The 15,173-nt window shown below is 37.4% G+C and overlaps 1 protein-coding gene across 8 annotated transcripts in view; it reads right to left on the bottom strand.

The window, feature by feature from the left end:
• INVS (inversin) overlaps positions 1-15,173 on the bottom strand; it is a 101,513-nt gene that overhangs the window by 12,056 nt on the left and 74,284 nt on the right. For all 8 annotated transcript variants that reach the window (XM_054190242.1, XM_054190240.1, XM_054190241.1 and 5 more), the window contains 3 exons: positions 13,491-13,703; positions 5,216-5,517; positions 498-1,305 (listed from right to left, as the gene is read on the bottom strand). In XM_054190242.1, the coding sequence (XP_054046217.1) occupies positions 498-1,305; positions 5,216-5,517; positions 13,491-13,703 (1,323 nt within the window). The remainder of the gene's footprint in view (positions 1-497; positions 1,306-5,215; positions 5,518-13,490; positions 13,704-15,173) is intronic.

The following is a 15,173-nucleotide window of genomic DNA, read 5'->3' as shown; positions in this document are numbered from 1 at the left end:
TTTTGGCAATAAACTCCATCCAAGCTTCCAAACCTCTTCTGGTTTGGTTATCCAGTTGAAAGACAGGTCAGAATACAACTTCAGGTGTGTCAATAAATGGCAGTGAAGGATCTGGTTACAAAAACCTTTTTCCAGAAAAAACCCTATATCCCTACATGTGCAAGTTTGCCTATGAACACAACAGCAGTGAACTCAAGGCTTAGGCAAATCTTGATCGGCACTCTCTAAAGAGATATCAGTGCTTGAAATAGAAGTTTAATAACTTCTCCAATTATTAAAAGTCATCACTTACCTTGTACTTTTTATGAACTTACTAATGTAACTCTAGGCAACTGAAACCCACTTCCACTTGTTTGGTGAAAGGTTATTAAATTCCTGATTTAGCACTGGCAATGTTGTAAGCAAAAGGACCAAATAAAGTGCATTGCCAACAAGCATAATGTAATTTACATCTACTTGTATCTCACTCTTCCCTAGCTACCGAAACAGTATCTTACCTTCTCCATGTCCTCTGTATTACTGTAGCAGCGTAGTTCTTCTTCCGAAACAGCTCTTTTCTTTTTCTTTCTTTTTCTATTATCTGCATTCGAATCTCTAAAGGGATTAGTTCAATATTTGTACTTTGCCATGCGACAGAACACAACTGATCATTTGCATTCCTGGATCCAATTACGCCTGTTTTATCCAAGTTCAAACTGTCATCAGGAGCAGAACACGCTGCCGGGTTTCTTGGCACAGTTCCGGTAGGTTCTGCCTCAGCAGACAATAAAGGGGAGGCCTTTTTTGTTAATTCGTTATTTCCCACTTTGTTAGTTTGTTCTAAAGGATGCAAACTGTCATTTCTGGTGTTTAAAAACACTGTTCTGGCACTTCCTGGTCTACTAGAGCCAGCTGGTGAACATCGCTCATCATTTACCTCTTTATTTCTGGATTTCTGCTGATGTCTTTTGCCTTTGGAAGAAGCTTCACGCTGCTTTGAGTTTCTCGCAGTTTCACCAGTACAACTGACGTTGCAGAAGAACACAGCTGTCCCTTCACAATGGTCCCTGTTGCCGGATGAAGACTGACTTTGATCTCCTAATTTTTCCCCAACACTAGCAGTCCTACAAGCAGAAGAAGTATGCCTTCTGCTCCTCCGAGCACAAGTAGCCGTTGCCTCAACAGCGTGTTCCTTCTGCTTTTCTCCATCCAGTTCCGTAGCAGCTGCAACCTGATGTTTCACTTCAACTTTTGTTCCCTCTTTTGCTTTGCCACAGTGGAAATGGACACCACTTGACTTGTTTTTGATGCGTTTCCTCAATGAATCTTTAGACAGAGAAACGGAAATCAATATTCAGGCTCTGATCCAGCAAAACATAGTTTATGCCTCTAAGTTTTTTTGCTCAATGAGCTTTGAGGCACACTAGGATTTACATAAATGGAAAAATGTATAAACAGGAAGAATCAGAAGAGGACATGATTGCCTGTAACAGTACAGTCCCAAACTTCTTTATTTGCTTACAATTCTACAAGTATTTTTCTTTCCCACACTACATTTGAGTTAGATACCTAAAAAAAGGTCACAGGGAGAAACTATTTCTTCAGCTACCTTCACCTTCACCACCTTCTTCAAAGAAACAAGCTCATCACATGGTGCAGGAATGCAGCCCTATGAACACACCTGCTTGTTCCAGTGAAGACACCATAACAGACCTTTCCTGTTTCAAGCTTATTTGCTAAACTTCTGCTCTAGCAACCCTGCATCCTGGCATATGATGACAGCCAGGATAACCCACTGACCCAGGAAACCCAGAGCAATTGGCTTCTCAGTACTTTCCTTGACATCCTGAAACTACTGAAGTCCTTCCCATTTTTCCCTTGCTGCAAGATTTCTTTTCCAAGCCTAGGGTGGGAAAATAAATCCTGGGTGATAATTACTTCTAAACACTCTTGTGAGGATGACTCAGAAGCCAGACTGGAGTGCAAAGCTGAAAATCTCCATCTACCATCCACCTTCTATTTTGTTAGGAAACTAACAAACAGGGGAATGAGAAAATAGACCAGACAGGATGAAACGTAACAAACAAACAAGGTGTTAAATGGTAGGTAAGGGGTGAAAAATTAAAGAAAGACATATTTGATACAAAAAATCTTCTGGATTATCCAAAACCTGATAAAAGCATGCTACATTTTTCATCACTGTAACATTTTTACAGGATACTCTCTTGACTGGATAACGGAATATGACAGATGAACAGATTATACAGAATAAACTCAGGATTATCATCAACGATGTCTCCAACAGAGATTTATCATGGTGACGGGTCAGTATGGGCTGAGAGGTTACTCTGACTTATACACGACCGTCATATGAGTAATTAGCCCTGTATGTTCTGGGACAGGGGAAAAAAAGTCTCTTATTTTAACCTATTTTAATATATTATTAAATTGAGTAATTAATTTTTATCTATTTTAATCTCCCCGAACGAAGAAGGAAAATCCCTCTCTCTCTCATTATATCAGGGGAACAGACAATTTAAAAAACGTGCCTTTTGAAGCCAACCTTTCTGTGGGCATAATCCCACTCCTAATGTAGCCAAGTACAAAATTGCCAGTGCCATCAATAAGAATGCTATAGGGCTGACAGTCAATTAAAATGTATGAAATTTCTGGCACTCGCACAACTCTATTTTTATCTCCCAACATGTTAATTTTTACAGTTGCGGGGAAAAAGAACACAGCCTTTTAAATGGCCTTGTCATTCTGAACTCACCAAAACCCGCTACCTGGTTTGTACGTACAGCATGTAGAACGCATTTACTGTAACACATTTAAGTTGTTACATGTAGAATGTGCAAAACTTCCCAATCTGAACAACTGGATAACTGGGGAATGGAATAAACCCCATCATTTAAGTATTCTATATAATATTTAGAGGTTGAAAGAAACTTTCTTATATAGGAAGACCAAGCAATAACAAGTACAGAGCACAAAAAAACCCCTTATCTGTTGCTACTAAAATTAAGGCAAATGAGATAACATACATAGGAAAGAGGACTTCTGACTAAAGAAGAGATCAGAATAGACCCACCAACTAAATCACAGGTTTCATATATTGTTAGCAGATACAAAAAAAATCTATTTGCAATTGCTGAAAATCTTTCTAAGTGCCAGCCCAGAGGATCTAAATTTATATTTAATTCCAATAAAACATCCAATGAAGTCCATTAAAGTTTTGGTCACAAGAGGATTGATTAAAACACCTAATGAGAACTGATTAAGGGACTTCATTATTTGATCCTTACTGCGCCAACTTTCCTGGCATCATTCCAATAACGACAAGAGAATGCTTATGTAAAAATGGCATAGCATTTTATTTCAAACACAGGCTTTTTGCACTGGGCAACAGGGGGCTTTCTTTATGATCTCTGAAGGTAAACTGGTCTCGCTGTAGAAGGAGTAGACATGTTATCATGTTATTTTCATAAGAACCTTGAGTAAAGAGTCTTCATGCTCAACACTTATGGTGAAGAAAGATAATAAACAACAGTGAAGAATTTTCTATTTAAAAATTCTACCTCCTGCAGAAATTATATTCAGCTTTTAAAGACCTCCAGGCAATAGCCCATATGATTTTAAAACCATCAACATGGAAAAATTATTCTACCATAGCTACTTCAGGAAATCTCCAACTTCAGGGAAGCCTTCAATCAAAAGTCAAAGCTACATACTGCTAGCACTTGCTGCTGGTTTGAATTCCCTAGGTTACTGCGAAAGGTAGTGTAGACAACTGAACATTAATGTGACTTTTCAAACGTAAGTATCACATTTCCCATGGACTACCTACTACCTGCTTCCTTAGGTCATTCTCTCAGCGCGAAACCATTGTATTTTCTCCAAGAAATAGTGGGAGTCTGACTGATGCACTTTAGGAGTCACTAAAAGAAAAGGCTGTTCATTCCTCCTTTATAATTTCTTTGTCCTTCTCTCTTCACTGTTCTAATCCTCCCCACATCTTTCCTTCTCCTTGCTCTTTTATCCATACTTATCAGTTTCTCCTCATTATGTTCATACAACTATCCATTTTTCATTTGGCAACAACTGTTTCCAGCTATTTTTATGGCTTTTACTTTGCCATCTGAACATTTTAATTAATATAAAGTTACTACATATACAGACAAAGCTTGCTAGAATTTTTAACACCTCTGTTTATCATTACTTAGTTACCACAGTATATGTAAGGCTAAGATATGTATGTCTGCTTTTACTGTGACAGTACAGTCAAGTATTCTGTTTACCAACACATTTCCATGTAAAAGCTAAAGAAATCTAGGTAAAATGATTCAGTAGGAACAGCTCTTTGACTTTCTTTCCCTTTGGATTATTATACTATTCTGATTTGTGGAATTAGCAATAATTTTACATCTGAAGGAGTTTTTGCAACTTACCTTAAATAAACTACTTATCTGATTTTTGCTTCTAATGATAAAAAAGATGCTTTAACGTGACCGGTTTTGAAACTTTGAGCCATGGGCTCCTACAACTGGCTGCAGTCAGAATTGATTGAGATGTTATTAAAATGTTCATCTTGCAAAAACTAATATAGGAGTGGTCAAGAAATGATGATAAACTGATGATGCATTTACAGATACAATAAAAGGGTGGAGCAGGGCAAGAAAAGTAACAGAAAGAGCTCTGACACACTGTTTCATCGTACAATTTCTAAAAACAGTCTGTCTTCTCAAAAAATATCCTAGACTGTTCTCAACAAGAGGACTTCAAAGCAGGTCATAGGAGAACCCTGTCATGTAGAATAAAGCTGTCTGAACAGCTCCCTCTGTTTGCCAGAGATGTCACTTAGAACAATTTCCTCATTTTCACCTTATTTAAAGACAAGAGTTACAATTTCTCCATTGACGTTCTTCAAGAATCCCACAGATATGCCAAATATCTTTAATCTAATTTTCTCCAAAACAGTGCAAGCAATAGAACAACTCCCAACAACCTGTTCTCACATATTTTAGGTATTTTTACAGACACCGTAGATTCTGGTGGTATTGATTACTTAAGTTGACAGAACACTTGCAGTAAAAAAATCTGTATCTAACTCTATCCTATACGAATTGCTTAATGAAAGAACAAGAAATGACAGAAAGAGTAAAACAGGTCCTATATACAAAACACCCCCAGACATGGACAAAAAGGATAATCAGGACAATTAAAAAAGATCACAAACCTTGCCTGATTTTATGACCTTCACTCTGAGGCTCTGCTGTCAGGCAACTCTCCTTTGGTGTCCCTTTGCTGTGACAAGCTTTAGGTGAACCTCTACTGTTTCTCCCCGGTTGAATTTGTGAAGCATTGAGGGACAGCGGTCTCTTATTCTGCGTATCAAGTTGTTTATTAGGTAACTGTGGGACGCTGGTAGTTTTCTCTCGATTTGCAGGATTCTGTTGTACTCGACATCTATTTTGTTCCATGTTCTGCACCCCTTTCTGCAGCTTGGCTTCTTTTCTCTTACTTTCCTCTTCACGTTTCCTGTAATTATAGTCAGTACCGTAAGAATTCCAAAGACAAAATCTTGGGAGAATGTATCCAACTTGAACACATTCCTCTCTAGAAACCTGACACTGCCACAACAAATAACATCTTTTTTTTTGTGCGAAAGGGACACCTATTGCATTGAAGTGTCTTAGCCTGATCCAAAATAACAACTGACTTGCGTCCACAGCCTACTGAAGGTTAAGTCCTTTATAAGCCCGATGCCCATTCAGTTTGTGGCAGTTTAAACTGATTTTTTAATGCTCCTTTATTGAAAACAAGGAAACCTAGTTTTTTCATAAATATACAGAAATTAAAAGCAGGATTTTGAAGAGGTGTCAAAAGACAAGAAATGTGATACTAATGTCTGTGTTTTTAATTAGTAACGAACAATGCTTTAAGATAAGTAGTAATGCAATGCACTGTATTTGAAAATCAGAAAATTAATAAACGATGTCATCTCTTTGAAAATTATTTTTCATACTTACCTGTGTTGTAATTAATACAGACAATTATAAACCAAGTTCAAACTAGCTACTGGGACTAACTTGCTGCTATGTATTTATCATTGGTAGATAATTAATTTATTTTACATAAAGAGATTATACATTACACAAACGATAAATACCAAAAATATGAGATGTGAATTAAAAACTTGTGTCTACGTAGTAGGTCATTACAATTACGACATTTGGTTTTTAAAAATGAAAGAAGTCATGCATCTCTTAAATAGTGTAGATATAAAAGAGAATTTTGGACACGGTTAGGGAAAGGCGCATCTGTTGAATAAAGTTTTGCAGCCTGCTTTGAAATACAGTGGGATGTCATTACACTTTAGCAGAATAAACCCAATAGCACGCAGCAAACATCACATATCTACCTACCATTGAATTTGGTTTTATAAATTAAGCACTGGTCGTAAGATGAAGCGACACTTTTCCTGTTGGAATGGACAGGTGGTAAATGTCGTATCAGGTAGCTGCCTGATATTTTAACTTGCTTCCAATGCTACGATGCAGTTTGCAGCCTGTTGACACATTAGCTCACAGCACAGCGTATGACAGGTTCGTTATGCAGCATGCCACCCTCCGTTCCTGTGAGTCGTATCAATGCCAGTGTATGTCACTTCAGTGCGAGCTGCCAGGGAGAAGCCTTAACTTTATCTGTCAGTACTATCTTATCAAGTACGCTCTGCAGAAGCAGCTGATTGAACTTTGTACCTGAAAAGTTGCTAATTGGTTTAAAAAATACAATCCTGGCAGCCTGAGGTTCACTATTCCCTCTGGCACGGAAAAAAGTGGCTAGTTTCAAATAATATCGTCATTCCACAAATGGACTACGTGGGGATGTCTGTCCGGTGTACAGTATGGATCTCACTGACATTACTCTGCTGTTTGAGCTGATAAATCAGATCTTACTATTCACAGAATAGTAATTTTCTTTTCTTCACGAGAATCAAGCAGACTACTACCAGTAACCTCCATTCAAGGTATTGGAAAAGAAAGTGAGAGAGGAGTTGCGTGATACACAATCAAGCCCAAGCGGCCTGCGCTCTTTGGACGAGCAGATTAACTCAAGACATTAACCTCGGCAACATACCAGTTGTAAAGCTACTGAAATGACACAGGACTAGAAGTTGAAAAGAAGTAAAAAGGGATTTTTTTTTTTCTAAAAGGTCTTGTTTGTGTGCTAATTTTTCAGATGAAACTGATGAAATAATAAATGGAAGGGATTTCAAAGCTCCCTATTCATGGACCATCATCCTAATTGTCACAGTAGAGCTTAATTATCAGACTCCTGAAGAATACTTACGAACCTCCCCTTGGGTTTTGCTTTATTTAGTTAGAAATACAGTTTGTTCTACAATGAATGATACTTTTGAAATTAAAATTTCCAAGTTTTACTGTTGTCTAAGTTGAGAGACTAGGTTTCACGAACGAGTAAAGCAAGTAGACAAGTTCCTAACTTAAGGGTTTTCTCAATCATTCTCAGGAGGTCCTGCCAACTCAGCAGGATCCAAATTTTGGCTCTAAAGTTAGAAAACTACTCAGTGATAACAGAGCTGGCATGCCAAAATTTTCCACTTTAATTGCAACAGAATTTTGTCCTGAATGGTCATAAATTTGTATTTCATTACAAAAGTGAGAGAATGGAAACTGAGCCTTTAGCAGATGGGAAGGAACAGTTTCAGCCTTAAGCATTTTTGAAGACACAGAGATGCTTTGAATTTTTGATCCTGCTAAAATGAAACCAACCTTTTCTATTCTGTTAAGAGGACTTTGCTTTTTGTATCTACTCTGCAGAGGACATTTTAAATTTAGAACATGTCCATGTGCCTGGAGAACATTTTTAAAGTTATCCTTGAAAAAAAAAAAGTTACTTAAAAAATCATAACTGATGATAACTCCCAGTATGATCTTACTGCTGCTGAAGCTTTATCTGGACCAAGAGGAGCTGTATTTTGTGTTGTATAAATAACCACCTCCTGCTATACAATCTAGCATGATGTTTGTTTCTGAAAGCATGACACGGTTGAATCACATGTTCAGCTTATGATCTACTACAACCTTTTAACAGATAGTCCTTAACAAAAATGCTAAAAATGCGGTTAATTTCCATCCAGTATTCCTATGTTGATTGGTCTTGCCAAATGTGTAGAGCTGTGCATTTGTCCTTAACCTAACCACCTGTTTTTTCCTCAACCATTTCTCACATGTATTAACACCATTCTGATTTCTACTTTAGTCTTCAATGTACTTACGAGTCTCATGCAACTTGGTGCCACTGCATAGTATCAGATTCAGGATGGATTTATGCAGAATTCTCATCAATATACACTTCCAGTTTAAAGTCGAACCGTTAAGAACTACTCTTTGCATGTGTTCTTCCAAGCAGTTTTCACCCATCTAATAGCAGCTACATTAATTCAAGCTACATTGTCCTACTTTGCTAATGAGAATGGTGCATGAGAAAGTATGAAAACTTGAGGCAAGTCTGAATGACAGCTACCATTCCTCCATGGCCATAAAACTTGTTATTCTCTCAAAAAATAAAATTAAGTTGGTTCGATATAATCCATTCTTAGCAAATTCAGACCAGCCATTACTTCTTGCTTTGTTATGTTCCAGACACACAGAAGTTTGATTACTCATTTCAGGATAAGAAAGGTATGGAGTCATTGTAATGAATCCAGTGAAAGGCCATAGAGAAGCTTAAGGGACTGGAGCATCTTTCATATGAGAAGAGGCTGAGAGAGCTGGGACTATTCAGCCTGGACAAGAGAAGACTCAAGGGGGAAATCTCATCTATGTCTATAAATACCTGATGGAAGGGAATGAAGAAGATGGAGCCTGAGTGTCCTCAGTAGCACTCCTTGACACGACAGCAGGCAATAAGCATAAATTAAAACTGATTAAATTCTATCTGAACACAAGAAAGCACTTTTTTACTGCGAAGGTGGTCAAACACTGGAACAGGTTGCCCAGAGAGTTTGTGGAGTCTTCATTTGCATAGATATTCAAAACCTGACTGGACATAGTCCTGGGCAAGCTGCTGTAGCTGACCCTGTTTGAGCAAGGACAGGGATGGACTAGAGATCTCAAGAGGTCCTTTCCAACCTCAACAATTTTGTTGTTCTTGGGACTGAAGTTTACAGGTCTACAGAACTCCCCTTCTTCCCCTTTGAGAAAGCGGACACTTGCTCATTTCGTGAATTCTCCAGTCCCACCACTCCTCCTAAGTTTTTAAGGGTAACCATTTTAAGATTGTGTCATCCAGTTTTCTACACACCTCAGGATGAATTTTATCAGGCTAAACTGATCTGAAAACATCTCACTAACCCGATTAGTCTCTAAACTGTTGTTTCAGTATTTTAGCCTGCATTTTGCTGCCCTTTGTTACTAGCGTGAATTCCATTTGATACTGAACATTATTTGACATTTAAGGAAGACTGAAGAAAAAAAAAAAAAGATAGAGAACACTTCAGCCTTCTTAGCATCAGTTGTGGACAAACTCTTTTTTTTGCTCTTCCTTGTATAATGTGTACGTTTACAATGATTTATTGTGATACCTCATATCCCTTGCTAGTTGTTCTTATTTTGCAACTCAAATTGTTTAATTTTATCATTGTATATTATTATTACCCTCAGTTTTAATAATTGCACTACATTTCCACTATATGCTTTCCCTTCTCAGGTTGCTGAAGAGCTCATTATTTTTTCTCTTGCTATACTTCCTATCTGTTCTCAGCGTGCAGGCCTTACTACAGGCTTTTTTGAAGAACCTCATAATCTACTTGTACTCTCTTGCTGCTTGAACATTTTTCTAAATCTATTGAAAGCTGTTTAATTGAACATTTTCATTTTCTTGCTGTTCTTCTCTTCCTAGATATCATGAGTGAGTTACTCTTGCTCACTTTTATCCATTTCCCTTTCATATCCATGTTCTCAACCAGTTTCCTCCAACTGGTCAGAATGAAATCCGTAAGACTTAGTAAAAACAGAAATACGGATTCAGGAACTTATTCTGGGAAATTCAAAAAGAAAGTGAACAAGTGATGAATGAGTTCAGCAACGCTTTCAAAAAACAATATATTGGACATCCGTTTTCCCTGAAAATGCTTTAAACCCTTTAATATTCTATTACTAAAGACCTGGGTATGTAAAAAGTAAACCAGCCTTTTTGTAAAAAAGTTTTAAAAGTCCATCATTTTACCTGTATGTAGTCTGACTTTTTTAAATGCCTCCTTCCCAGATTGCTACTCACCTAAAGCACTGATTCCCTCCTGCCAGGTTCTCCATCCCACCTATTAATAACCAGTTACTTTCACTCCCACTGAAGAAGAGCACTTATTATACTGCTACATTTATGGCTGTTAAAATGTTTAATGCTCACGTGCCCCATCAACATTGCCCTCTTCCAAAAGATCATAGGATCATAAGGTAACACATATTGGAAGGGATCTCAGGAAGTCATCAAGGCCAACGTCCTGCTCAAAAAAAGGGCAACTATGAGGTCAGACTGTCAGACTGGGTTGCTCAGGGTTTTTCCAGTTGGGTCTTGAAAACCTGTAAGGATGGAGACCGTACAACCTCTTTAGGCAACCTGTTCCACTGCTCGATTGTCCCAAGGATGAAAAAATTTCTCTTTATTTCCAGTCAAAACCCCTCACTTCAAATTATGACTGTTACAAGTTTCCCCGGGACCAAAGTGAGGCCAACCAGTCTGCAGTTCCCCAGATTGTTCTTTTGCCCTTTTTTGAAGTTGTGTGCAACATTTGCCTTCCTCTAATCGTTGGGGACCTTCCCTGACCTCTGTGACCTTCCAAAGATGTTGGAAAGTGGCCTTTTAAGGACATCAGTTAGTTCTCTCAGCACCTTTGGATGCCACCCATCTGATCCCATGTACTTGTCTGGGCTGCGTTCACTCAAGCGATCCCTGACTTAATCCTCATTCATAGCTGGCAGTTCTCCACAGAGGCCTGGGAGACCTTCTTGGTGAGGACTGAGGAAAAGAAAGCATTGAGTACTTCCGCCACACCTGTGACTGTTGCCACTAAATCACTTACACCATTCAGCAACAGGCCCACGTTTTCCTACTCAGCCTTTTACTATTAACATAGAAGCAGAAACTCAACTTGTTACCTGGGACATCCCCTGCAAGCCTCAGCTCCATTTGAATTTTAGCTTTTCTGACACCATCCCTACATGACCAAGCTAGGTTTTTAAACTCTTCCTTTGCAGCCCATCCCTGGTTCCACCTCCTGCACACTGCCTTTTCACAATAGAGCTCTGTCATGACTTCCCTCCTTAGCCAAATTGGTCTCCTGATATGTCTCTTTGCTCGAGGACATAATAGTGCGCATGTTGTTTTGGCCTGCATCAATCTTCGTTTTATAAATTACCGTTTCTTTGACATAGGTTTGTTCAATATGTATAGAAGTATTTCACAGGCATTGAATACAGTGAATGTAACTTTACCAGAAAATAATACAGGTATGAGACGTTGGGTGACTTTTTGTTAAAAAAAAAGAAGAAAAAGAAAACACTAATTAAAACCATGCAGACTTAGGAATGATTTATACTAGTGATACTCTCTAAAATAACATACTACAAAGCAAGTTTTAAATACAAACACTGAAATAGTTGGGAGCTGGGGTTTAAATCTAGGAGTTCGCCATCATTCTGGATTCCTACATAACGTCTACTTTTATCTGGAGAGCAGATTTTTAAACATCAGTAGGGATATTAGTTTTTTGTATGTAGCAACACCCTGGCCAATTTTAGCTGTGGAATGCACAGATGGGTACGCAAAATGATGACAACATAATGTCCCCTCCAGTTTATTACAGATCATAAAATTGCAATTAAATAAAATTTGTTATGTGACAACTTGATTTGCTTGTACACTCCAATTGTATTTTAATTCTGTTTTTATGGTATTTGGTACACAGACTTTGTTTCTATTGTTTTCAAACAAATCAACAGCAGCTTAGTAAGTTTCAGAAAGTACATCAGAAACTCACAAAGGAAAACAATGATAAAAACACCCCCAAATTTCCATGAGGCAATCCTTTCTCATTTAATCTTCTAGATGGGATATCACAGATTCTTCTAAAAATGACTGTCATCACAAAGAATAAAATTATCTCATTTGCTAAAGTCAGTTATGACCACACAGCAAGAAGCAGATTCCTCCAAATTAAAAAGAAATACATAAGAAAGATATGCAGGGTACTTTCAAGGGCAACTTCTCCACGCATGGGTTTGACTCCTCCTGAATTCATCAGAAAAGGCAAATAGTAGGAGGGCTTCAAGTTACAACTTTAGGATCTAAAGACATGAGCAAGAGAGTAGTTACCTGGTATTTCTAGCTTTGGTTCTTACTGGTCATTAACAATTAGTAACCAGTAGGGTAGTAGCAGCATTCAAACCAAATGAAGGTCAGACTGGCCAGTTATGCAGAACATCAAACTACCAACTTTGAAATACAGCAGAGTGCAGCTGACTTTGTCTATGATACACAGATGCCACAAAAATACCTCTAGGTGCAATAATTATGTTGTCTATTTATTCATATGAGCTTTCTTTACAGAAATAATACTAGAAAAATCATGCAATAATCTTTTCAGACTGTTATGTTTGTTTCATTCCAGAATCAGACTTCTTCAAGAGAAACCAGATGCTAATTTGTTCTTCTTCATATAATGAATTTTAAGGAAGCAAGCAAGCAAAGTATTTTGATGATCATTTACATACCTTCTGATTCTAGAATTTCACCACTTTGCTATCGTTAGCTCATTTAAGTAGGGTAGAAACTCAGTCAGAACCTACACATCTTACAAATAATTATTTCAATTGCATATGTTAGTTATCTATAATGTAATATAATGATTTCATGGTAACTCTCTAATTCAAGAGCATAACATGTAAGTGCAGAGAATGACACTGCCAAGACAGATGTTGCAAATAAAATCCAGGAGTTCAGCTTGCTAGAAAAGCACAACCTCTCTGTGAAACCGTAAGTTAAGACTTATTAAACCAGGCTTTTCCTGTTTTTTTTTCTTCATCTACTTACTAATTTATTTTCAAAACTGGTATCAAAGACTTGATAGGTCAATAATTATTTACATTACTTTACAGTGATAAGTGTTTTCCAAGCCTTTTTATCATAATAGACAGTATCAGGTAAAGATTCATGGATGCTAACATGCTACTTTCTCAGCTTTTGGTATTTTGCCTTGTTTTTGTGTATTATATATAAAGCTTGTAATTTAATTTGGGATTACCTGGAAAATAATTTCCATCTATAAGTGTATGGAAAAAAATCCATTGTACGCTTCCTACAGTTTCATGAATTTTACGAAGAGGAACAATCAGTGATGATGAGCAACAGATAAAATCATACATTGATATGTACTAACTTATGACAAACGTCTATTTGCCGGAGTAGATTTCAAGTCTCAGACTTACTTGGCAGCAGCATCTTTTCTCAGCTGTTCATGTTTCATTAAAAGATTCTTCCTCTCTTGAAAAGCCTTTCTAACTTTGTATCCTTTGTAGACAGCCTGAATTTTGAAAGCAGCAATATCCTGTATGGCAGCTATAGAGAGAGCCCCATGTTCTAACATGAACTGAATCACTTCATGGTGTTCACCAAGCAAGGCATAATCAAGTGGAGTATATCTAAAAAAAACAAAACAAAACAAAACACCACAACAGTTATCACTGAACAAGAATTCTAACTGTAACGTGCACTTACTTCATCCTCATTTCATACGGCAACTTCTAGTATGAAGACTGATTAAACACTGTTTTCAGTAGGTTGTTTTACTAGTTTTTTAATATTAGTTCCCTGTCTTACTCATTCTACATGCTGTGACTATCTTTAAGGCTTATTTTAGCCTCCTAATATACGGGGGGGGGGGGGGGGGGGAGGGGAGCAGGCTATATGAAGTGTTGGAACAAAACCTCCAAAACCTATCCATAGAATTAACTGCTTTAGGCAAGCAATCTTAAAATTGTGTTATTTAGGTTCCCGTGTAGAAATATCATTTAAATAAAAAGCAAGATAAAACATTTTTATGTTACTTCCATATGAATTTAAGTTCTAGAGATTCACTGACAAATCTGGCTTTGCCTCTATAACAATGACTGAGGACAGCATGACTGACCAAGGAGCAGGATTATACCTGCATCAAGGGATAACTTTTTTTTTTTAAAATCACTAGGAAGACTTAAGTCTGTTTTCAAATGGAGGCAGGTGCTTAAAATATTAAATGGCTTTGCTTTTTAATGGTGTCAAAGATTATTTAAAAATAATTCCCAAAATTCCTATTGTCAACTCAGGAGCAAAAATATACACACTTCCCTCACCAACACCGAAACATTAGGCAAAGACGTTTAGTGGCTGAAAATTATCAGTCACAAACCATAGTCAAGGCGATAAAATACAAGACTATCAAATAGCAAGTGTCAACGCATGCGATTGTGAAAATTAGGGCTCTTCTTGATGGTAACTTGCCAGGACGCAATGCTGGTAAGCAAAGAAAAACAGACAGAAAGCACAATTGGACTTGCCACACAGCAATGATTTGATGGAAGGATTAACAGTACCTGAACTGAAGTGTCTGCAGGAATAAAGACAATGACATAACATGAAAATTTGTATGTCAAGGAGTGTTGCTGATAGCATTTAAAGAGATACAGATTTTTGATAACCCAGGAATGGGAACTTCAGAAGGGACCCCGTTTCAGAAAAACACATTGTTAAAGTATACCTAGTTTGGAATATTTTAACTAATAGGTACAAAAGGTACTAAAGTAAACTTTATGCTACTAGCATGTATGTACCAAGACAATGTATTATATTATGGATCCCAGTCATGAAGACCTGTATTCTTAAAAATGGACTCTCTAACTCCCAGAGCTATATTTGAAAGTAAAAAAAAAAAAAAAATCACTCAAATCAAATATGAATAGGGGTTTGTATGACTGGGCACTACCCGTTCCAGGCTGCTCGCACACACTCCTCACAACCAACCATTATTCTATTGCGTCAGTTCGAAGCGTGTTATAAATTTTCTTTTCCACGGGTTATCTCTAAAGCAGATAGCTTTTAAATCAAGCTGGCTTCACAGGAAAACACGCAAAGAA

The sequence above is a fragment of the Rissa tridactyla genome, chromosome 2, assembly GCF_028500815.1.
Source record: "Rissa tridactyla isolate bRisTri1 chromosome 2, bRisTri1.patW.cur.20221130, whole genome shotgun sequence".
Lineage (NCBI taxonomy): Eukaryota > Metazoa > Chordata > Aves > Charadriiformes > Laridae > Rissa > Rissa tridactyla.
The sequence above is the reverse complement of the archived record's forward strand: the minus strand, read 5'-3'. Positions and strand labels throughout refer to the sequence as shown.